This window comes from Uranotaenia lowii, chromosome 3 (assembly GCF_029784155.1).
Source record: "Uranotaenia lowii strain MFRU-FL chromosome 3, ASM2978415v1, whole genome shotgun sequence".
Classification (NCBI taxonomy): domain Eukaryota; kingdom Metazoa; phylum Arthropoda; class Insecta; order Diptera; family Culicidae; genus Uranotaenia; species Uranotaenia lowii.
Genome location: NC_073693.1, coordinates 69534439 through 69559875, shown reverse-complemented (window position 1 = coordinate 69559875; position 25437 = coordinate 69534439). Strand labels below are relative to the sequence as shown.

General features: G+C 38.6%; 2 protein-coding genes across 2 annotated transcripts; one reads left to right on the top strand and one right to left on the bottom strand.

The window, feature by feature from the left end:
• Positions 1-252: 252 nt before the first annotated feature.
• Positions 253-1115, top strand: LOC129758411 (serine protease SP24D-like). The gene is made up of 2 exons (XM_055755912.1): positions 253-490; positions 555-1115. Exons 1-2 carry the CDS (start codon positions 282-284, stop codon positions 1081-1083), a joined length of 738 nt encoding a protein of 245 aa, XP_055611887.1. The 5' UTR covers positions 253-281; the 3' UTR covers positions 1084-1115.
• An 8074-nt stretch (positions 1116-9189) lies between these two features.
• On the bottom strand, positions 9190-10112 carry LOC129757955 (serine protease SP24D-like). The gene is made up of 2 exons (XM_055755369.1): positions 9874-10112; positions 9190-9803 (listed from the first exon to the last, which is right to left on the bottom strand). The coding sequence occupies exons 1-2, from the start codon at positions 10080-10082 to the stop codon at positions 9272-9274; spliced, it is 741 nt and encodes a 246-aa protein (XP_055611344.1). The 5' UTR covers positions 10083-10112; the 3' UTR covers positions 9190-9271.
• Between the last annotated feature and the right edge of the window lie 15325 nt (positions 10113-25437).

Sequence of the window (25437 nt, the reverse complement as noted above, 5' to 3'; positions counted from 1 at the left end):
CTATCACGAGTTATATACTTTGAATCACCTAAAGTTAATTTTCTAGTATACAGTCTCAATTCTAAACATCTCTAGTGGAAGTAGGTATTTCCTCGATTAACGGTAAATACCCACATACCTTACTATTAATAGTTTGATTTAGGATAACCACGGTTATCAATATTTCGGTTTAACTTTTCTCAAGTACCCTCTTGACTTTGGAACTATATAAACTATCTGTAATCTGACGACCAATCAGTACAGTTCTCTTCTTCAATCAAGGAGGTTACCAATAGATAACCATGTTCTTCAGGTGTATTGCTCTCGTCTCAATTCTGGCCACGGTTGCCGTGTCTGGACGACGAATCGTTGGAGGTTCATTTGCCGAAAAGAACCAGTTCCCCCACCAGATTGCGTTGTTCTACGATGGTAGATTCCGGTGTGGAGGTTCCATCATCGATTCACAATGGATTCTAACTGCGGCCCACTGCGTGTTGGATGGAACTGACAAGTGAGATTTATATGCTTAGTTTATTTTTCCTATTACCTTCAATCATTTCAAACACCATTTGTAGATTGCTCCCGAGCCTGTTCCAAGTCTACGCTGGATCCAACGATTTGACCGAGGGAGGCCAATACTTTGACGTCGAAGATACCTTCGCTCATGAGTCCTATGGAAACTTTTTGAACGACATCGCATTGATGAAGCTGAAGACGAACATCACCTTCGATAACACCATGACCTCTATCGAGTTGAACCATGCAGAGCTTAACGAATCCTCTGAGGTCATCATTTCCGGATTTGGACGCATCGTAAATGGTGGACCGACCTCGGATCTGCTCAAGTACACCACCATGACGGTGGAATCCGAAAAAGTTTGTAAACGCGCTACCAACATGGACGTATCGGGTCTCCTGTGCTTCAACAACGAGATGCTCGATGGAGCCTGCAATGGAGACTCCGGTGGTCCAGCCATTCAGGACGGAAAGGTCGTTGGAGTAGCCAACTTTGTGATGAACGGATGCGGAACTTCCGCTCCAGATGGTTATGCAAAGGTAGCTCATTACATCAGCTGGATTCAAAGTACTATCTCCGGCAATTAATTGATGTTGGAATAAATGATTTTTCAATAATACTTAGCTTTTTATCATTTTAAAAACTTATCCCAAATGTCACTTTATTATGTTATTCGAAATTATGAGGTGATCTAGAACAAAACAGAAAATATCATAGTAGTCTTGGATAAAATTTATTCAATTACTTGAAATGGACCAAGAAGCCATGTACATACAGGGTACGGCATTTGAATAAATTGATCAAAACAACAACTTTTTATTTCAAATTCATTCAATTTCTCTTGAAAACAAATTGCTTTTTCAAAATTCACTGGTAAAGTTCGGCTTGTTCGCCCTTGAGTTTAACTACTTGCCTCAGACGGTCGAGGAACGCATCGTTTGAGGCCCGCAGGTGTTCTTGTGGTATTTTATCCCAGGCTGCCACGAGATGTCACTTCAGGACCTCCACACCTTCATGTTTCTTAGAGCAGACTTCGGCCTCCAACATACTCCAAACAGCAAAGTCCATAGGGTTCAGATCTGGCGAACTCGCCGGCTACTCGGAGCTCGAATTGAACCCTGGAAAATGTTGCGCAATCCAAAGTTGGGTTTTCTTCGCTTTGTGAGCCGGCGCCGAGTCCTGTAGGAAAATCCAATCCCTGGAACCCAAATGTAGACGTGCCCACTGCCCACGGTTCGACGACATTCTGTAGAACTAGTTCCCGATATGTATTTTGGTTGATCTTCACTCCTTCAGAGACAAAAACCAGCGGAGTCCGGCCATCACGGGTGATTCCGGCTCAATCCATCACCGATGCTAGTTTCTGTCGCCGGGTGGCCGTCAGCAAGTCGGCATGGCTTCGTGATCTATTTGGCAACCAAATTCTGTCGTTCTGCTTATTCACGAGCTGCTGTACGGTGAAGAGTTTCTCGTTGGTAAACACGATATTCTTTAACCTTCCTTCCGCGGCCTTCTTCAGCAGCGCCTTCGCTCTTTTTACCCGTTCTTGTTTCTTCTTCACCGTAAGGTCTTGAACCTTTGGATCTTGTAGGGCTTGGTCCGATATGTTGAGATCCTTTGCCAATTTAGTGGCACTAGGACGATGATTTCTCTTAAGGCGCTTCTTGACGATCTTCACCATGGCAGGTGTCACCACAGTAGGTCGGCGTCCCCCACTATACCGATTTTTGGCACTTCCGGCCTCCAGGTATCTTTTAACTGTACGGCATACAAAACTTCTGAACACACTTATATCGGACAGCTCACGAACTATGTCCTTCTGCCGTTTGCCAGCTAGGAACAAGGCAACCAGAGCGCTACGTTTCTGTTCGAGATCCATTTTTCCGAATAACACCTGATTACAAAAGTAACACTTACATCCAATGATAGCTAAGACTTAATGTAAACAAAGCGACGAGGGGTCGTTCAATACTGTTTCGTGTGCAACGAAATAATTACTGTTGAAGTAATGTAGCAGTTCAATTGCCGTGATGCTGAGGACGTGTTTGAAACCAATACGCGGACATTCTAGACTCCTCATCATGTTCTCGGACTCACCAATAAGTTATCCACATCCGGTAATCCACCTGAGAACTTGAAACAGCTATATACTATGGAGGAGGACCAAGGTCATCACCGTACGTAAGGGATAGTAGTCGTCGCCGAGGTTTAGTCTACTGCCCGTATCTAGCAAATCTACTGCAACTTAGGAGCTGAATCAAGAAACCGAAAACCACTGCGGCCGTAGTCATGTGTCGCAGCCGACGACGTCCAAATACCACCGTGTCAATTTCTGAGTGCTGAGCATCATAACACCCCATGTTACATAAGTGGTATGCTGTGTTCATGCACTTACTTATATATCTGACCCTTTTCCTTTTTCTTACTTTTGGTCTTTCTCTTTTATCTTCTTTCTCCTTTTTCCTCTTTCTCCTTCATCCTTCTGCTCCTTTTTCCTCTTTCTCCTTTTCCTTTTTCGGCAACTTAAGACTGGTGACCCCGAGACGTGTGCCGATTAGGTAACGCTTTCAAAAAAACTCGTGCCCGTCACTGCAACCATTCCCGTAGGATTTCTATCCACCCCAAGGCATGGTCGATTGGGAAACTACCAATCTAGAATTCCGTCACGACTATTCCTAACGGTTTCTCCGCTTCCTTTTGCTGCAGGAATGATCATAGGTGAGTACGTAAGACTTTTTAAGCCCCACCACACGTATGAGACCAGATTAGGGTTAAACCACGCCTTAAGATTGCGTTGCTTTTGAATTGTGGTGCCATATGAGGCCCAAGACCATCCTTTAGCTTGTCAAGTTTGTTTGACTATCTATCTATCTATCTCTCTCTCTCTCTGTTCATAATCTTTCCTGATTCGTATTGAATCGCGCCTGATTAGCGAGATTTCGTCAGCTATAGCACATTTCACTCACGACATTTACAGCGTTCAAATTTTGAAGTTGTTGACGTTGAAAAAAAAACAAACAATAGAAACGTTACATTAAATTTGAAAAAAATCGATTTTTTTTTAACATTAGATATACATTATTCAATGATTGAAAATAATCAGTGCTTTCAACGAATATGAATCCGGCTCGAAGGACCACATAATTAGTAGTTTTTAAGTTAATATGGACTTTTCCTTCGGGATTAATTCAACTTGATCATGTTTATCATTTTGCCATTTTAGTTGTTTCAAAGCATCACTGTTGTGGCCATGAAAAGCCATTGGACTGTACTCGGGAGGGCACTTGGCAAAACTACCACTGCTTGCCCTTTCCCCCTCAGGGATTAGGCTTTGACAACCCCTGGTGGTTGCCAAACAGTGGAGGCAGGTCCGCAGACTGTCTGCCAAAGGCCAAGGCAGGGTCAATGTGAACGCTTGGGAAAACTACCACTGATGGTCCGCTCCCTTCTTGGGATTGGACCTTAAGAGACAACCACGCGTGGTTGTCCCATCAGTGGAGACAGGTCCTCATGACGCTGCCTGGCGGCTAAGGCTGGGGGGGGGTCTCTATCGCCTGGTTGACCGAGATCCAAATTCTTTCAGATGGATGGGCTCTGAAAAGAGCCGATTGTGGCAGCTGGACCCGGGAGCAAGGCGTTGCTTGGAGCGAAGCAGCGAAGAAAGAAGGCATGAGTTCGGCGTATAAATTATTTTATTTCTCTGCTTAACTTTTTACACTATTTATATACACTTTATTTACACTTCCGCCCTTCTAGACGGTTTGATTACGACTGACTCCTAGGCACATAAAGAATGCGCCCTTAAATAGGCTGACGAGCAAGCACACAAGCACGTGCTTGCACCAGATGGAACCGCCTTGAACTTTCTAGGCACTTTAAGCGAGAGCAACCGTCTTGCTCTCTCAGCGCGGTACTCTTGCGTATTTTCTTGGTCGCTCTCTCTAACTTCAGCCGAGTGGTCGGACTGAACAGACGTCTTGAAAAAAACCTGTGGCAGAAAAAGATAGCATATTCTGCCAATTCCTCCGTATCTACGTATCCGGGCAATATGGCAAGCTGATAAGCTTAAACCGATGAAGAATTGCTTTTAGGATCCATGACCCGGAAGGAACTGCTTCAGATAAAAGTTGATCTCAACATACTTTCGTTCAGTCTGAAAATCGCGGGATTAGCCTATGCATCCATATTGCGTTGCTCGATGCGTCCCATTGCTCCTTACACTTAAACACTGACGCTGCTCGTTGAGCTTTACGCCCTCCTCTTTTTTTTTTTGGTTGGTAACCACAGGTGGTAAATCCTGATTTACGGATTGTATTCCAAAGCACGGCGAGCCACCGCGTCCCCCCAGTTTGCTACTCTGGTTCCATGGGTACAATGGAAAGACTCATGATATACTCCGTGTATACCCCATACTCTCTAAAGTCCACGTGAGGCCGCAGACCTGGATCCCACCTCGAACTGTTTAGCACACTATACTTCAATAGTGAGAGGTCTATTCGCGAGGCCCGATCTCTCTCCTACGCCCTCCTCTAACAGCTCTTGCTACGTTACACTCTATATCCTCCGCCAGAAATAGATCGAGAGGAATGATGCCCACGGTATTTGGGAACTCACATGGCTATCAGCCGATGTGTGCCCCGTAATTTGGATCGGTTGCGCTCTACCTTTATGGCTGATCTACAGGCCGCTCCTCCATATCGTAGTTTTGACAGTGATACACTCGCAAGGAGACGTCTCTTGCTAATCTTTGGATCATGGCAGTTCGACATAATCCAAGCCAATGAATCGATTAACTTTCGAAGGTCTTCCACTTCCTCGATTCTTTCGCCGTTGATCACGAGCACGACATCGTCAGCGAATTCGACCACATGCCGGCTGGTAGTTTCAGCGTTAACATGGCATTTCAAAGCACAGGTCCGAGTATGGAACCTTGTGGAATTTCTGCTGTTAGGACAGTAGATCATAACAAAGTTTCCGTTTCGTACGTCAAGACTCGATTTTCAGAAAAGCTTCCTAATATCCTGCAGAGGGTATTGGGACCACGCATCCTGTGAAGCGCTTTGGCAATAGCTTCCCAGCTGGCATTGTTGAAGGCATTCTTAACATCTATCGTCACAAATGCACGTCTTAGCTAGCCTTATTTTTCAAGCTCAAGCCGACTCTGAGGCGTTGTTCAGGAAGTTTTAACAACGTTGTTGACCAAACTAAAGGTTCAAGTCGAGATTGCATATCTCCTGCGTATATGAACTTTGCGATGTACTTTGAACACTTAACTGATCACTCAGGGAAAGATCGTTCCTTGCATGGAAAGTTGCTGCTATCTTACTAAATCAGTGCTGTGCTGAACTACGTGGACAATTAGCGTTCTATATCAATTATGAACTCCATTTCTAAGATTTTGAAGCCCTCTTGCACGAACGAAAATTCACAGCTGTAATCCCCTTGACCTCTGAGGATTAACATGGTTTCACAGTTTCAAGAAGCGAAGATCAACCGTGAATCATGTTTTTTTCTCAAACAAGAAATGTGATACGGTTTCTGTTTAGATATAGAATGTTAAGTCTTTTCTCGGCCTAGGGGTTAAAATTGAGAATAGGCTGAGATTTATTTGAAATTGCGAGTTACTTTCTTTCGAATGGCAAGATGCCATACTCTTTTTCATATTTTCCCCAGCAATGATGCAAAAATGTGTAATTTGAGATCACTTTTATCTGTACTGAAGCGCTCTGATTCCCGCTGCAACAAGTGTTTTGCAGATTTTCTTATTTCACTAGTCGCTGAATGTTGTACCTACTTTCCCAGCAGAAAGGAACACAATCGAGTTGTAAAGACTTGTAAACCATCGACATTTTCTTTGACAGTCGCACAGCCTGCTTTTATCAGTTTCTTTGTTCGTGCCATCAAACGAATGCGACCAAATACTTGCCGATCAGTCGACTACCATCAAACGAAACGACATTCATTCTTCTTTGTGTGATTGTCGAACGAAATTTCGTGTCTTGGTACACAAGAGCGATAATTTGATGGTCAAACGACCATAATTCCCCACAGTTTACGACATCGCCTATCTCTTTCACGCAGCAGAACTTATAGACTCAATAAGCAAATGCAATCTTTTCTATTCACTCCCTCCTGTTGAAAAAAAAAATCGGCACTCTGCAGCGCCAGGTGATGTTTGGATGTGTTGGTCGAACAATGTGGAATGATTATTTACGCAAGAGGGATGAAAGTCAAACGACTAACCACAACAAAGATCAAAATTTCATTCGACATTTTTTTGCCCTCCGATCAAACGATTGCGCTCTCCATGATTGTCACGAACGATGTGTTGTGGATGTCTCCGAAAAAAATCAAACGATGGTGACCACTTACAAGCCTGGTGGTAACCCAGGCGGCTGCAACGCTATTCAAACCGTATGGAGCACATCTCTCAGATTTCCCCTCAGATTTCCCCTTTTTTGACAGATTTAAGCTTTTTTCTTCAGATTTGAGCTTTCATCTCCTATGCTCTCAAGGCAAGAAAAGCTTAAATCTGAGGAAAAAAAGCTTAAAAACGAGATTCACCAACACTTGGTTGATAGATGTTGGTCACACGATACATAGAGAAATCCTGTATCGTTGCCGGGACCTGTGGTAACCCAACCTATTGTTAGTGTGTGTGAAATCGATTGTTTCTACTGTAAACATCAAGCTGTAAAAATTCATATCCAGCTGATATTTGTTTACAACGTTTTTACATCGGGGAGCACAACCTGTCAAAATTCTATTACCGTGATTGGTGAGGGCAAACAAAACTAAAATAAATCTAATACCGTATTTGTTTTCACCACCCGAAAGTGTTGCACCTTCCAAGCTGAAAACGAGCATGAATCGAGTTTTGCACTCATCTTTGTTGGTGTGCGTGAAATCGGCAGTGTCAACAGAAAACATCAAGCTGTCAAAAATCCATTACAGCTGGTATTTGTTTTCGTTTGACTTCGAAAATTGAAATGAAATTTACTTTAGTTGATCATTATCTTTTAAATAATATGAAAATTTTAGCATGAATTTATATATTATGTTGAATTGTGAAGATTTCAGATTTATTTTGCTCGGTAGATTCGCTTCTGGCTCTGATGATAACTGAAATACTGGCTGATTCTGGGCGGTCAATGTTTGCTGCTGCTAGACTGCAGTTACCCCAGCTTGAAGGTTCCGGTATTTTGAACGGTTATTCCTCGCAAATCTCATCTTCGTTCGAGTATCTTAATTGGCGAACTCGGATCGCGGCAGTCGGGGGAGAAAATTTTGCTAACAGACCGAAACGAACGAAATTCAAGCTCCCAATACGGGTCCAGTCTCGAACTACCGTTTTTGAAGGGCAACGGGTGGGAATCCGGGACTTGGCGCAACCGAGCATCGTCACCCTAAGGCACAGCTCGAAGCTAGCTTGTAGCAGAGTAGCTTCGATGCAGCTGAACGCTTCTTGCTGTGGAGACCAACTTATAGGACCCTCCCGATCAAGAAAACAAGATCTTTGGGTTGGCCTTTTTGCACTCGGATTTGCTGCTCTTTTTCGGCATCGCCTGGAACCGATTGCAGCAAGCCTTCTGGGCACATTTCTTCTTGGGAGCGTTGTTTGCTTTGGAACGTGCCATCCAGGTGAAATTCTCCGCCTCTGTTGGAAACGGCACTGGTATCGAATCCGGAACAAGTTTCCGTTCCTCGGGATAATGAAGAGAAACAAACAGCTCAAACCCAATTTTTGCGGTATAGAAATAAACCAACCAGCTGATATTTGTTTACATCGGGAAGCACGTGCTGTCAAAATTCATGATAGTATTGGTGAGAGCGCAAGCAACACCGAATATTTTCAGAGTGTTCCACCGTCTACTTTATATTGCACTACCAGTGGACTACTCATCGTGAAAACGAGCATGAAAACAGCAAAAAGTGCACTACCGGTAGTGCCCCGGTGCACCACCACGTTAAAACGAATTCTCTATAAGGTTACCACCGTCCACTATCTGTCGCACTACCAGGTTAAAACTAATTATAAAAACGCACACAACGACAGCAATAAGTAGACTTATGGAAGTGACCTGGTGCCGCTTGAAGTTGGTACGATAATTCAACCAAAGATGGTGAATTCATCAAGAAAGGTTCATCGAACACAGTTGTACCGGATTAGTTTTTCAATAACGATCCGCCAACTGCAACGTTGATAAAGTCGCGAATACCATATAGATGGTAAAACGACTATAATCGAAACAAAAAAAAAAATCAAGAAAGGTTCATGAAAACGAACATTTGGTCTAGATGGCTCTGTTCTAGAAATACCTCTGAAGCCTATTTGTATGCCTCAATGAAACATGCATAATTCGTCTAAGCTTGTGAAACAGCTTTTAAGGCCGTTAAAAATACACAAAAAATATATTTTTTCCCTGGAACATCTTACCTTCTGTAAATTATACGGCTTACATTTTTTTTACGATTGATTTGAGCAAAAATATTGCGAATATAACCATTAACTATCTTCGATTGGCATAAAGAGATGCAACCTTTCTTTAAATTGGTGAAACTCACGATTAGGCCATTCACATATCGACGATCGATGGTGGAACTAGCAATCGCTCCGGTAGAGAGTTGTTTTGTAAGAACCTTACTGAGGTATCAAATAAAGATAAACTCTATTCCATTACTGAAACCTGCATTTTAAACATGCTGTAAAGATAAAGTAAGCTTCTTACATAAGCAAAGAATTTATCTTTATGTACAATTCTTTTTTTCTTAAACTTATTTATTGCTAGAGATAGTTGTTTGAATCCAATCCACAAAGTGGGCAACCTTAGCATAACCATCGGGTGCCGAAGTGGCACAACCACCCAGCACAAAGTTAGCTACTCCAACGACCTTTCCATTTTGGATGGCTGGACCACCGGAGTCCCCATTGCAGGCACCATCGGGCAGATCGCTGTTAAAACATATAATTCCCGAAAAAAACATTCCTGTAGCGCGTTGACAAGTTTTTTCTGATTCCACCGTCATCGTCGTGTACTTGAGCAGGTCCGAGGTCGGTCCACCATTCTTGATACGTCCAAACCCGGAAATAATGACCTCAGACGAATCGATCAGTTCCTCGTGATTAAGTTCAATAGCGCGCATGGTGCTGTCGAAAGTGATATTCGTTTTCAGCTTCATTAATGCGATATCGTTCATGAAAGATCCATAGGACTCATGGGCGAAAGTATCCTCGACGTCGAAATACTTGCCTCCCGCGTTCAAGTCAATGGATCCAGCATAGACTTCGAACAGGCTTGGATTTAGTCTAGTTTCATTCCAAAGAAATTTTAATAATAGATTTTTTTTAAAAATACATTTATGATCGTCAAACTTACTTGGTATTTCCATCCAACACGCAGTGGGCCGCAGTCAGAATCCATTGTGAATCGATGATAGAACCTCCACAACGGAATTTACCATCGTAGAACAACGCAATCTGGTGGGGGAACTGGTTCTTTTCGGCAAATGAACCTCCAACGATTCGTCGTCCAGTTACGACAACTGCGGCCAAGATTGACACCAGAGCGATACACTTGAAGTACATGGTTATCTATATTTCAAGAACTATTCTTATCGATAAAGTGTACGGTACTGGTTGCTTTTTGGATTACGCCTACATTTTATACTTGCCAAGTCAAGTGGATACTTGAAAAGGTTAACATGAATCCATAACCTCTACTGGGCATCCCGAAGTTTTTTGCCCTAACCATTCTGGAGTATGTACTCACTTGCTAAACAAATGTGAAAAATAGTAGATGTAATCCGTCATTACCGCACACTTAATCTAAATAGGTGTTTAATAAAATATAAATGCTATTAAAATGTACCATCCTGATTTCAATTTTGGAGGTTGGAGGTAATTTGGCCAAAATTAAACGGTTCATCCAAAAGATTGCGTTGGTCATACCAGGAATCGAAAACTTTTTGCAAGTATCCGAATCGTCTGAGTTCACCATTTCCCAATTTTGAAATTCGTTACCTACTACTGAACACTTAAACAAAAATTCTTTGAATGAATGAAAACAGACTGTATTCCTAAATTTTAAACCTGTTCGAAGTTAATTTTATTCGATTTCACTGAATGGATTTACTATTTCAATATACGGCGGCGATGTTTCGCAAATATTCTTTCACATTGAAGTAAACGAAACCAAGAAACGGAAACTATATTTAAATTGGTATTAATTAGCCACGTCTGGTCCTGTTTCCCGGGCGTTCCAGTTTATTTTGCTTGCTGCCCTGCGTTCAACCATCCATGCAAATTATGCTGCTGCTGCAGCAATAGCAAACAAAATAGAAACAGCCTCCCGCCAACGCGCGCGAGCCCAAGCTTCTCGAATCATGAATAAGCTCATTGCACCGTGCGGCCCTGCATAATTAGGGGTATCGCGAAGCTAAATACAATTCCGGAATGAAAACCTCCGGGGTCTTTAATTGCTAATTAAGCCAACTTTTCGGGCCAGGGCTGAGTACCTATCCAGCTTGGATTGTTGGTGGGTTTTGGGAATACGGCGGGATATGATGCGCTTTGAGCTGAGTTCGCTGAAATTCTCGGCGGGATGATGAACAAATTTGCTGTTTGTTTGCTTTGGGTAGCTCACGAAAGTTATGGTTTTGAAATGCTACAAAAATTTTGCGGAATTCAGGATGGGTACCAATATTTTCAAATGTTGTGCTACACGTTTAAATTGCATCCGTAAAAAATGCTTGATAATTTGTCCTTGTAATGTAGGTTTTCAAGAATCAACAAGTTAAGAATTTAATCAGAGATGAAAATTTTGTAGTTTCTGGGAAGAATTACAGCTACCAATTTAATCATTTTTAAGATTCTTCTTTTTCACTTGAAGACCAAATAAAAACACAATCAGCCGCAACAGTCTTAAAAACCTGCATTTTCAAGCCAATTCCGTCTTTTTTCACCGGAAGTCCAAATCAAAACAAACAATCCGCAGCAGCTGCCTTGAAAATCTGCGCTTCCTAAGCCAATCCATCTTTTTCCATCGGTACGCTAAATCAAGAAGAAACAATCAGCAGCAACAATGATAAAACTGTGCTACTTAAGCCAATTTCGTATTTTCCACCGAAAGGCCAAGTCAATATAAAAAATCAGCAGCAGTAGCAGCAGTCTTAAAAATCTACGCTTCCTAAGCCAACTTCGTCTTTTTCACCGGAAGGCTAAAACAAAAGAAACAATCAGCAGCAGCAGCCTTAGAAATCTGCGCTTCCTATGTCATTTCCGTCTTTTTTCACCAGAAGGTCAAATCAAAGCAAACTATCGCCAGCAACAGTCTTAAAAATCTGCGCTTCCTAAGTCAATTCCGTCTTTCTCCACCGGAAGGCCAAATCAAAACAAACTATCAGCAGCAGCATCCTCAAAAATCTGCGCTTCCTAAGATAATGCTTGTTTTCTCCACCGCAAGCCCAAATCAAAACAAACAATCAGAGCTGCAGCCTTAACTATCTGTGTTATTCCAGCTTATTCCAGTGCTTATTTACCGGAGCCAGAACTATTTGTAAACAATCTGAGCATCAGTCTCCAGATTATAAACACCATTTTCGATGAAAAGCCTTAAAACTTGCGCTTCTTAAGCCAATTCATCTTTTCCATCGGAAGGCTAAATAAAGAACAAACCATCAGCAGCATTAGTCATAAAAATCTGCGCTTCTTAAGCCGATTCCGTCTGTTTCCACTTGAAGGCAAAACCAAAACAAACAATCAGCAGCAATTGCCTTAAAAATCGCTTTCTATGCCAATTTCGTCTTTTTTCACCGAAAAGTCAATAAAAAAAAAAACAATCAGTAGCAGCAGCTTTAAAAATTTGCGCCTCCTAAGCCAATTCCACAAACAAACAAACAATCAAAGCTGCAGCCTAAACTATCTGTGCTATTCCAGCTTTTCCGTCTTATTTACCGGAGCCGGAACTATTTCTAAACAATCGGAGCATCAGCCTTCAGATTATAAACACCATTTTCCATGAAAAGCTTAAAAAACCTGCGCTTTCTACGCCAATCTGTCTTTTTCATCGGAAGGCTTAATCAAGATAAAAAACAATCAGCAGCAAAAGTCTTAAAAATCTGCGCTTCTTAAACCAATTCCGTCTGTTTTCACCGGAAGGCCAAATCAAAACAAACAACCAGCAGCCACAGTCTAATAAATCTGTGCTTCTTAAATCCAAACAAACCATCAGCAGCAGCAGCCTTATAAACCTGCGCTTCCTAAGCTAATTCCGTCTTTGTCCACCGGTAGTCCAAATCAAAACAAACAATCAAAATTGCAAGCTTAAAAATCTGCGCTTCCTAAGCTTATTTTTTCTCTCTCTCCACTAGAGCCCCAAATCAAAACAAACAATCAAAGCTGCAAACTTAAAAATCTGTGCTTCCTAAGCCAATTTCTTCTCTCTCTCCTCTGGAAGGCCAAATCAAAACAAACAATAAAAGCTGCAGCCTTAACAATCTATGCTTTTCTAGCCTCTCAGTCTTCTTACTGAAAGAAGCAGCTGCCTTAAAAATCTGCGCTTTTCCCACATCTTCGTCTTATTTACCGGAGCCAGAACCATTTCTAAACAATCTCAGTATCAGCCTTGCAAATCTGAGCTCATCTTACAAACTCCGCCATTGTCGTGATTTTATGATTCTTATGAATCTCAAATAAGAGATTCGCTCAGACACGTCAGTCGCTCACAAGAATAGATCAATAACTGATTTGTATATTCTCTTCCAGTGTTGCCACATATTTTTTAAATTTATTTTCAAAACTTTTAGTTTACAATTTGTATATTCTTCACCTCATCCCCACAGAAACATTTAATTAATTAACTAAATTTGGCATCGTTTTGATTTCAATATTTGATTTGTGTCAGCTAGATCGATGAAGTATGCAGCAATGATTGCCCGTTGAATTATAACTCAACATTTTTATTTGTCTTCTTGCCAGTTCGAGTGGGTACTTGAGAAAGGTTCAACTTAAACCTACGTGCTTCTGGGAATCCTGAATCAAAACGTTATTGACACCTAAAGTAGTTTAAATAAAATCCACTTGAAATTTTCAAACAGAAAACAACGATGTTCTTAGTACGCTAGGTTTGTACCGATAAGACCGATAAGACTTATTTTTGGATTAACGACGATAAAATAAAATGCATTGAAAAACATTAAATTTAACTGAACTGTTTGAGAAATCCAAGAAATATTACCTACCTTTTTTTAAGTAATAAATTGAAGTAATAAATTGATAATAAGTTTTAAAGATAACCAAAGGACCATCATATTTGGAAACAATGTTTAAATGACTTTTTGATAGATTTAGCCATCCTGAACTCTAATTTTTTGTCGAATTTAGTCATTACATCTAGTTTTGATAATAGATATAGCTTTTAGAAGTGTAAAAAAGAATCAAATTGAAGTAAAATCGATTATTGATAACTGATTTACCATAAAAAAAACAAAACTGCAAGGTGCAAGGACAATGAAAAGTATGAATATGTGTATAAGGAGTGTATTCCAAAAAATTCAATCGTGAATAACTTTTTAATGCGTGGATGGATTTGATAAAAATTTTCAGTGAAGCTACCTTCACTCATAAATCAAACTCTACTCCAATAATGAACTTCATTGAAGGTGAAATTAACGGTGTAAGATTTTATGCCGGACCGGCATTAACAAGCATTCTAATAACTGGCATTGTTCTCCCAGGGCAAACGCATTGCATATGTCTGAAAAATTGAATAAAACATATCCCATATTCTTTCTATAAAAAAAAAAAAGATCAAAAAAACACTCAGTCAGCAAGAATATTGTCGAATGACGTGCCGCGCGCCACCATCAGGCAATAAAGGGTGATACGGTCAAAATTTGGTCAATATCAACTTGACGTATTTCTTTCAATTTTGCATTTTAAAAACCTGAACACCCCTCATTTTGTAGGTGTGTGTGTGTAGAATGTTGCTCCTATTTTGATTTTGGAATTCACTCTTCAGTTGTCAAAATGCCGTCCAAGGAAAAAGAGCAGCGTATCAAAATTTCGCTTGTGCATCGCGAAAATCCGAGCTACTCGCACGCAAAGCTGGCAAAATCGCTAAAATTTGCCAGATCAACCGTTACAAATTTAATTAAAGTGTTTGGGGAACGTTTGCCGACAGCCAAGAAGTCTGGATCGGGGGGAAATCGAAAATCGGAAGCCGCTGAGACGACAAAGAGAGTTGCCGGTAGTTTCAAGCGAAACCCTAACCTCTCTCTCCGAGATGACGCAAATTAGCTGGGTGTATCGTCTACAACCATGTATCGAGCCAAAAAACTACCCGGACTATCGACTTACAAGAAGGTAATCGCGATGATTAACAAAATACGACGACCAAAGCGCGATCTCGGAGGCTGTACACGACGATGCTGACGAAGTTTGACTGCGTGGTAATGGACGACGAAACCTACGTCAAAGCCGACTAAAAGCAGCTTCCGGGACAGGAGTTTTATACGGCAAAAGGATGGGGAAAGGTAGCAGATATTTTCAAGCACATGAAACTGTCAAAGTTCATGAAGAAATATCTGGTTTGGCCACCTGTACCTGTGGCTTGAAAAGCAGCATTTTCATAGCTTCCGGGACTGTCAACCAAGAAATTTACGTGAAAAAGTGTTTGAATAAACGTCTGCTGCCTTTTCTTGAAGGAACACGGTTGTTCCATACTGTTTTGGCCGGATTTGGCATCTTGCCATTACGGTAAAAAGGCCATGGAGTGGTACGCCGACAACAACGTGCAGGTGGTTCCCAAGAACAAGAACCCTCCCAACACGCCAGAGCTCCGCCCAATTGAGAAATACTGGGCTGTTGTCAAGCGGAACCTTAAGAAGACCAAAAAAACTGCTAAGGACGAGCAGCAGTTCAAGGCAAACTGGCTTTCTGCGGCGAAGAAGGTGGGCAAGGTGTCTGTATAAAATCTGATGGCAGGGGTTGAGCGTAAGGCCCGGCAATTCGAATTTGGAAAAGCGGAAGCCTAACTGAATATTTTTCCTGGATTTTATACTAATTAAACTTGAAAAAGAAATTTAATTTGATTTTTTAAATAAACGATTTTACCGATTTATATGCGTTTTCCCTTGACCAAATTTTGACCGTATCACCCTTTGTAATTATTTTGCGCACGATTTTATCACCGTATTTTGTTTATTTTGCCGGTGGGTAGCTTTTCTACCTAAGAGAAACATTTTCTCTTGCTTTTCTGACAATCTGACACTTCCGGATAGACTCATTTCCAATTTGAAATTGAAATTTCCAAATTGAGATTTTTTTCATAACTTCCAATAAAGACCAAGGCAGGTTCCTCAATTACGAGTAATCAAAATTGCACTCATTAACTGATAAGCCTTCGAACAAAAAAGCACCAACGTGATCTCCATCACAATTCCGGTAAATATCCAAAATCTACACAGTATTAAATAATTACATGTTATAACCTGCAAATAAATGGAACAAGTTATTTCTACTAAATTTACATGACTTATGACGTAATGTAAATTCCCGAAACGAAAAAAATGACATTGTGAATTTACATGACCATAACAATGAAACCGTTCCGGCTCATTATTCCTTTTTAGTTTTTGAATTATTGTTTTCTCAACTACTAGCCATCAGCCTTGTAACAAAACATGCCAATCATCAAAAAAATACTCATAATGGTTTACACAACCGAAATCCACGAGCTCCCGATTGGAAACGGCATTTTCTTGGCGCATCAAATCCAACTTGCTTCTTACCAGTCGGCTGTTCGGTGTTTGTTTCTGAAACGATTCTGCTACAGGGTGTATCTGATTTTTTTTGTAGTTCCGTTAATACTTTTTGGATGGATGATTTTGAAAACATTTTGTTTTTCATTTCTTTTCCAAAACATAACACGAAGTTTATCTAGTGTGTTCTTTGAATAATATTACTTGTTATTTGTTCGTTGTACATTAAAATATTCTTTGCAAAGTGATGGAATATGTAGAAGGGGTAATGAAACTTGTCATTTGTTTGTTTGAATATTAAACAATTCCCCACGATCCACTTGTTTAAAAATATATAAACCTGATTTTATTTCAATTTAAAAGTTAATACTTAAATTCAATAATAAAAAGAAAAAAAAGCTTTGTTGTGCTGAAATTTTGGTAACAACAAATTGAGAAAATTGTTGACCTTATTCAGCAATATTTTATTTAAACCATAAGTATGACTAATTTTTGTGCCGTTCATTCTTAATTGTAGGATTTCATATCAACCATATCGGTTAGAGTTATTCGTATATTTAAAAAAAAATGAATACGGGAGGTGAACTGTGGCTTTGAACAAAATATCACTTCTATCCAATAAAGTTTATGAAATTTAAACGAGTAATATACTATTTTGTTATTTTTTCCCAAAAAGGCAATACAGCATAGTTTATATCTGTTGTAAGCAGTTTTAAAAGAATTTCCCTTTTCATTTTTATAAAAATCGGCAAACATTTAGACACACCCTGTGTGCGACTGCAACGTTTTTGATTCCAAACATCGTTTCAAGCAAAAGTCATGTAAAAATACAACAAATTGATCCGAATGAGAAACGCATGGTTTTTTTTCAGGGCTGCCTTATAATATACAACACATATGACTGAATTTTACATGAAATCAAACTTTACATGAAATGTAAAGCTCAGGTTTTTTTTCTGTGTAGTTTTAAGAGGACGGACGGGACAAATAGTGCGTAAACACTTTCAACCGGTCGGTCCCTGAAAATTAAGGGGTAAGGCTTTCTCTGCCATTGGCTTCCGAAGAAATCCAATTTTGATTTCGAAACCCAAAACCATTGGACCAATTTACCGCATCGTTAAAGTGCTGCCCCCGAAAAGGGTTTAGTCGTGTTGTCGGTTCGAATCTCTAACTGTCTCTTTGTCACCTGTTATGGCAAATTAAGTGTGCATGTGTGAACCGTACTTTGGAAATTACCGGAGGGTTAGTTTCCGAACGGGTGAGTTTGAGGGTACTTCCATCTAGGAAAAACAGAATCAGTAGTTGGTTAAAGTAATCAAGTGAAAGAGGAAGAGATATTTTCCAGTTTATTAGTTTTGGAGCTTGATCCATTCATTTTTTTTTTTAAATCAAGTAAATTTATCTTAAAATATTAACAGCTTAATTTGATTCTACTTCGATCGGTCTACGTATAAGGGATATCATCAAAAAAAAAAATCGTCCTGGTAGGTTTCTATCCCAATGAATGAATGAATGAGCGGAGAGTGAATGACAAATCAATTTGTGAACTTCAAACTTAAAACATCAATCAATATCAGTCTGAAAATCCAGCCGGATATCCTTGGATCTCGGTGCCAAGTAATCAAGCAAATTGAATTTCTCGATATTGTTTTTCCTTCACTCGATTCATTTTGTTTTGAGGACGCTCTATGACAAGTTCCAGTCTTGAGCTACTCCCACTTATGGAGAGGTGTATGTCGTATCTGGTGAAGAGCTCTACTTCAGCTTGATATTTTTATTCTATCTAGCAGGAATCGTAAATTAATGAAATTGATTTAAAAATAACATTTTCTGGATGCAGCTCAAGATGACAAATTAAAATCTCGCAAAAGAGAAAAAAAACCCTTTCTATGAGCTGTGACGATAAATTTTCAAATGACGTGGTAAGTTCATTGATCACTTTGAACTGAGTTCTGGATAAGAATAGAATAGTTCGTAGAATTATTATCAGTGATGTACTGAACTATTAGGCTGGAGGTTGAAATTTTGGCTTGGTCGAATTTTATGTAACGAAAGAATTTTTTTTTTAATTTTCAAAAACAGTTACCTTAACTGAATTTAAGTAATACTTTAGTAGGACAACAATTCAGACAGACAGGCAAAGGACACAAATTATCATAAAAATATGTGTCTATTGTGCCTGGTTTTCGAAAAATACACATCGCAAATAAATTTACTTTTTGACATAGAACAAACAAACCCATTCGGCCGGAACAGCACCGGAATTTCCGAGCCTGGCAAAGAGGGCGTCGGTAGGTTAATCAGTTGCCCAATGTTAGGGTGATTTTCGACATTATCCGAATCCGGGCAGCCAGATGCGGTCAATTGAACGTCACCACTGACTGTCACTATCTGGTGGAGTGAGGGTGGTCTGCCGGAATTTCGACGAAACGGAAGCGCCTAATTTGTTGTTTTCCCCGCCCCGGAGATGATGGGTTCGGTTCGGTTCGGTCTGGCCAAAGTATGGGTATGATATTGCTGATTTGGCATGACCCGGATCTGTTTCCGAACCGGGCATCGGCAAATGGTTACTAATTAATCGCTTCATGAGGCGTTCACAAAAAAGGCTCCACTGACTAGGTCTGATTGAATATATTTACTATAAATAAATTTCCTATCACTGTTTTATCCGGGAGGGATTTGTTGATGGTATAATAAACAGAATGATTTGTTTTGACAGGGAATCAAAAGTGAGTAATAAAACAACATATTTTATTTCGAAATGAAATATTCAACTACAAACAAACATAATTATTGTGAGAGCTTATCAATAAGAATCCAGAATCTTGGGACTTAATTAATAAACGTTAGAGTAGAAACACATGCATTTTAGGAAATTTACTTTAATTTTAACAGGAATTGCCAGGTAACGCAAAATTTTGTAGGTGAAAATATCTGAACTTCATCACATTTTTATACATCAGAGAGTTCTGAATTCCAAGGGTTTTAAAGATTGCTAGTGTAAAAAAAAAGAGTTTTTTGGCCTTTAACGCAACGCACAAGGCCTTCTATTTGTTTGTAACGCTAATTTTTGCATGGGCAGAAAGTAGAGCTTTTCCCGGTTCATTTCCACCAAAAATTAAAATATTTGGTCGGTGACCTCGCATACAATTCTTTTTTGAAAATTTTCTATTTAAAATCTTTTAAAATATGCATTCATATTTAATGTGTTTTTTTCATTTCAGAGGTGTTTATTCTTTTAGTTCAAACTTTCTTTATTTTGAAATTGAACTTGTAGCTCAACAATCATATAAAACATTTTTTAAAAATTTCAAAATTATTTCAAACTAGTCACAGAGCTATTAACATGAAGAAAATTGCATAAAAATATCTTAGAACCCCAAAATTATAAAATCAGTGGGCGAATCCTGTCAGCAGGCCGAGAGGATAAAATTAATAGAGTTGTCGGGAATAACTTGAATCCATTATCTTTAGATTTTCTGATTGTGGAAACACTGGAGGGTATTTTTTTTAAAAAAAAAGCTAATTGATAGACAATCAGTTTATACTAGAAACCATTCTTTTTTGTGGTAACGTTTATCGTGATGCGATCTGGAGAAGAAATGTTTTTCTTAATTTAAGCTCTTGAAAAATTAAGAAAATAAATATTCAAAAGTAAACGATCCGCTTAAAACAATTTTCGATGAGAATTCAGTTTTAATACTTCTCCAGAGTCAAATGTCTTAAAATCCCAATCGCAATTCAGACTCAATGCAAGTCACTACAAAGGTTGCCGAAAAAAATTCTGTGTTTTTGACAAAAAAAAAATCTCGAATTCTGTGATTTGAGCCTAAAATTCTGTGAAGGTTTTCTGTGACGCTAGTTCTACGAAATTCATTGCAGAAATCATGTGAAACATCAAGAAATTGAAAAATACTTACAGTTTTGATAAAAAAAAAATCATTTACATTACCTTGTTTTCATATTTCCTTGAATTATAATCAAAAATAGAAAGTTAAAAGTGACATAAAAATTTCAGATTTTGGAAATCTATACACAATTTAGAAAATCTGTGAATTCTGTGAAAATTTTAAAAGTTCTGTGTTCTGTGACACCGATTCTGTGACGAAATTTGGCTCAAAATTCTGAGATAATACAGATTTTTTTGTGATTTCGGCAACCTTGGTCACTACAGCAGTTTAATCTTGCTTAAATTTTGCATGATTCTTTCTCTTGATAAAATGATCATTATTAACCTGGAGTGTTTTATGAAACGTTTCTTGTCCATTGTGATTCTCCAATTTTATTCAAAAAGCAAGCATTACTTTTAAGGTTGAATAATCCTAGCTTATACAGTTTTCAACCCCTTTAAATTATTATAATAAACTTTGAAATTCTTTGTTTAAAATTGAATTTTAAAATTTTCAAGGATTTTTTAAAATAGATGAATCTAGTCTAAAACTGTGATAAATTTGAAATTATTTAAAAAAACTGCATTTCTATCTTTTAGTTGATCTTAAACTTACAAATACCTATTAACAGTATTGTTGGCAAAAGTTAATTGCAAATGATCGACAGCGAACTAGTCTGAAACGCGTTGTTTTGTTCTTCCCATACTTATTTTAGTTACTAGCTGACTCGGTGTGCGATGCAACACTTTCCAAAAATAAATGAAATTTTGAGAAATTATTTAAATTTTGTTTTTTTTTAGGTATCATAAGTGCTCGGTTATGCCAAAAACTTGTATGAAGCCCCCCTTTCCCCTTCCCAACCGCAAAAGCTGGAAGGAGGTAAGGATGATTCGTAATCAAAAACTCTCACATCAAATTTGGTTACCTATTGGTTGATAAGTTTTAAGCGATACATCAACATTTTTATGAAACCCTCTCCGCCTCCTTCCCTCACCTCTCCACACTGCAAGGCAGAAGGGTCAGTTATTTTCATTTTGCTTGATTACTTCTATACCAAGAAAATTTTATTGGACCCCTCCTCATTTCTTATGTACTTACTGGAAAAAAGATGGTGTTTCAAATAATCCTAGAACCATTTCTCGTACCAAATGATTTCCAATGTCATGTTTGGTTCCATTTGTTTTATAAGTTCTTGGTTTATGCAAAACAAATTTTATGTGAGCTCTCCTCATCCCTAACTTTATCCCCAATTGAAGAAGAAAGGAGTCTCAAATAAGCATATGACCATTTATTGATTTCAAATGCCCTCCCATATCAAATTTGTTTACATTTGCTCAATTAGTTCTCGAGTAAAGCGAAAAATTATAACGAAGCCCCCTTCTTCCCTTCGAATCACCCCACTTGAAGGAGGCAGTAGTACCAAATATTCATAGAAACACTCCTCGTAACTACTCAAATACCCTACCAAGCGAAACTTGGTTCCATTTGCTGGATAAGTTCTCGAGTTATGTAAAAAATAGTATGAGTGCACTCTCCAACCCTAAAATTTCCCCACAGAAAGAACAAAGGGTTCTTAAAATATCATAGAGACATTTCTTGAATTCAAATACCTTCCCATGCCAAATTAAGATCCATATGCTTTAAAAGTTTTCAAATTATGCTGGAAAATGTAAAGTAACCTCCTTCCCCGTTTTTTCTCCACAAAAGAAGAAAAGGGAATCAAATATTCCTAGCACCCTTTCTCGAAATTAAATACTCCTCCAAGCCAAATTTGGTTCCATTTGCTCGAATAGTTCTCAAGTTATGCAATAAAAATGAATGGAAGCCCCTCTCCCCCTCCCTGCGTATATCTCCACTGAAAAAGGGAGGGGTAAAAAAAACAATAGAAACATTTCTCATGCTAAATTTGGTTCCAATATCTTGATTAATTTTCGAGTTATATGAAAAATTATAAGGTAGCCCCCCTTCCCCCTTCCTATCACCCCACTGAGAGGAAAGAGGGGTACCCCGTTCCCAAATACCACCCCATGCCAAATTTGATTAGTTCTCAAGTTATGCAAAAAATTTGTTTTTTGTTTGGGTGGCCCCTCTCCCCCCTACATGAGAGAGGGAGGGGTCTCAAACCATAACATTAACCTTGCCTCCAATACCCCCACCTGCCAAGTTTTACGCAAATCGGTTCAGTACTTTCCTAGTCTAAAGGGAACAGTCAGACATACAGACAGACAGACAGACAGACAGACAGAAATCCATTTTTATAAATATAGATTCAATAACCAAAAGTTGTGAAAAATACTTCCAGCACATAAAAACTTTTGAAGTAAAATGCCTTAATAGAACCATTTGTAAATAAAAAAAAATAGATTCTACTGAACACTCCAGTTCTTCTTCATTATTTATATTAAAATTAATGAAGCATTAATGTAACAGTAAAAAATTCATAATTTCTACAATTTTATACCAGCTGTGGTAAAAACCTTTAGAAATCATTAGTTTGAATTGACCATAGAAATCCACAAAAACTTAAAAAATTAAAATCAGAGGCATTTGATATAGCTCACTTGGCAAGTCAGTTGCTTCCTGAGCCGATGTCCGTGAGTTCGATCACAGTTGTATCGGATAAATTTTTCAATGACTATCCGCCAACTGCATCATTGATTTAAGTCATGAAGACGTTAACACGACTTAAATAAAAAAAAATTAAAATGCAAAAATGTCGTGCAATGCAAAACCGTCGATGAAATTAAAACTTCTGTTGAAAAAAAAAAGTTTTCATTTTTAGTTCATTAATTCAAAAATATCAACTGTATTACGCAAAAATGAAGTTCTGATGATTGATAGAAAATTTATTTACCTTCAATATGAGAAAAAGTAATTTGAAATTGATGTTATGTAGCCAAAGATACAAGGATTTCAGAACAGTTACTTTTAAATTTGACAAAATTTTATATTTTAAGTTCTTTTGAAAACTGGTCCGCTGAGATTTGTATAATTTTTAATCTAAGGTAAAAGAAATTGTAAAATACTATAAACTTAAAACTATAAATTTATGTTACATTTGGATAACACCAAATACAACAAAGATATTCCTAATAATAAATTTCATATAAAATTTTCATATAAAGTAAGTTTTTCAATCCAAATCAATGATCTTTCTAAAGGGTGAAACGGCCAAAATTTGGTCAAGGGAAAGCGCGTGTAAATCGATGAAATCGTTTATTTAAAAAATCAAATTAAATATCTTTTTCAAGTTAAATTAGTATAAAATTCAGGAACAATATTCAGTTAGGCTTCCGCATTTCCAAATCCGAATTGCCGGGCCGTACGCTTAACCCCTGCCATCAGATTTTGTACAGCCACCTTGTCCACCTTCTTCGCCACAGAAAGCCAGTTTGCCTTGAACTGCTGCTCGTCTTTAGAAGTTTTTTTGGTCTTCTTTAGGTTCCGCTTGACAATAGCCCAGTATTTCTCAATTGGGCGGAGCTCTGGCGTGTTGGGAGGGTTCTTGTCCTTGGGAACCACCTGCACGTTGTTGGCGGCGTACCACTCCATGGCCTTTTTACCGTAATGGCAAGATGCCAAATCCGGCCAAAACAGTACGGAACAACCGTGTTTCTTCAGGAAAGGCAGCAGACGTTTATTCAAACACTATTCCACGTAAATTTCTTGGTTGACAGTCCCGGAAGCTATGAAAATGCTGCTTTTCAAGCCACAGGTACAAATGGCTTACCAAACCAGATATTTTTTCGCGAACTTTGACAGTTTCATGTGGTTGAAAATATCTGCTACCTTTCCTCTTCCTTTTGCTGTATAAAACTCCTGTCCCGGAAGCTGCTTTGACGTAGGTTTCGTCGTCCATTACCACGCAGTCAAACTTCATTAGCATCGTCGTGTACAGCCTCCGGGATCGCGCTTTGGCCGTCGTATTTTGTTTATCATCGCGATTTGGAGTCTCTACCTTCTGTAAGTCGATAGTCCGGCTCGGTTTTTGGTTCGATGCACGGTTGTAGACGATACTCCCAGCTTATTTGTGGCACTCGGAGAGAGAGGTTTGGGTTTCGCTTGAAACTACCGGCAACTCTCTTTGTCGTCTCAGCGGCTTCCGGTTTTCGATTTCCCCCGATTCAGACTTCCTGGCTGTCGACAAACGTTCCCCAAACACTTTAATTACATTTGTAACGGTTGATTTGGCAACTTTTAGTGATTTTGCCAGCTTTGCGTGCGAGAAGTCCGGATTTTCGCGATGCGCGAGCTAAATTTGATACGCTGCTCTTCTTCCTTGGACGGCATTTTGACAACTGAAGAGTGAATTCCAAAATAAAAATAGGAGTAACATTCTACACACACATACCTTCAAAATGAGGGGTGTTCAGGTTTTTTAAATGCAAAATTGAAAGAAATACTTCAAGTTGTTATTTACCAAATTTTGACCGTATTACCCTTTAAGCGTTAATTTTTTTTATTTTTCAGAATGACAAAAACTTGAATAAAAATGAAAAAAAAAAAAATTTTAAAGAAAACATTGCATTGCAGTGGAATAATTTTTCAGATTGAAAATTCATAAATATAGAGTATAAATCTTAAAAAAAAACAAATCGTATGGGGACTCACCGACCAAATATTTTAATTTTGCCTGGAAATAACTCCGAAAAGGCTAAATAGAGTTACTGCTTTTATCTTCTTTTGAACATTTGGTTGCTTGGGTATACCTATGGAAATAAAGTAACACACGGTGTGTTTCTAGAACATTTTTACTTGATTGAAGGCATTGAAAGTTACATGTTGGCTGACAAAGAGAATCAACTGCCCAATTCCCTTTAGTGAACTTTATGTACTCATTAATTAACTTGAAAGTAGCAAAAGTACCGTAAAATGGGGTAACTTTGATCAACAATAAATTTATGCACATTATCATCCATTACTGAGTCTATGGTTTGAATTTTTGAAAACTGTTTTCTACATTTGAAATTTTTTTCTGTTAGTAAAAATGTAATTTAAAAATCCTAAAATATCTACGTTTTCTAAGGCTCGCAAACAAACAGCTTTCCTGATGATACCAAAAAGCATTTAGAAGCAAACGGGTTGTTGAAAGTGAAAGAACTACTTTTTTCTTTGTATGTTTATAGTTATAGTGCTATTTTTATAGTCATTTAGTTATAATTTTTTTATATTTAAAAATTAAGGACATTTTCCAAGAGTAAGCCCGTATTGGACAAATGCATAGGAACCCTATCAAATGGTTAACTTTGAAGAAAAAATGAAAATGGAAATAGTGTGAGGGCCTACAGGAAT

Bases quoted from the DNA above. Each gene is read 5' to 3' on its own strand.
- LOC129758411 (XM_055755912.1), top strand. From the start codon at position 282: ATGTTCTTCAGGTGTATTGCTCTCGTCTCAATTCTGGCCACGGTTGCC. The intron at 491-554 runs GTGAGATTTATA...CACCATTTGTAG, and splicing joins GTGTTGGATGGAACTGACAA to ATTGCTCCCGAGCCTGTTCC.
- LOC129757955 (XM_055755369.1), bottom strand. From the start codon at position 10,082: ATGTACTTCAAGTGTATCGCTCTGGTGTCAATCTTGGCCGCAGTTGTC. The intron at 9,804-9,873 runs GTAAGTTTGACG...GAATGAAACTAG, and splicing joins GTGTTGGATGGAAATACCAA to ACTAAATCCAAGCCTGTTCG.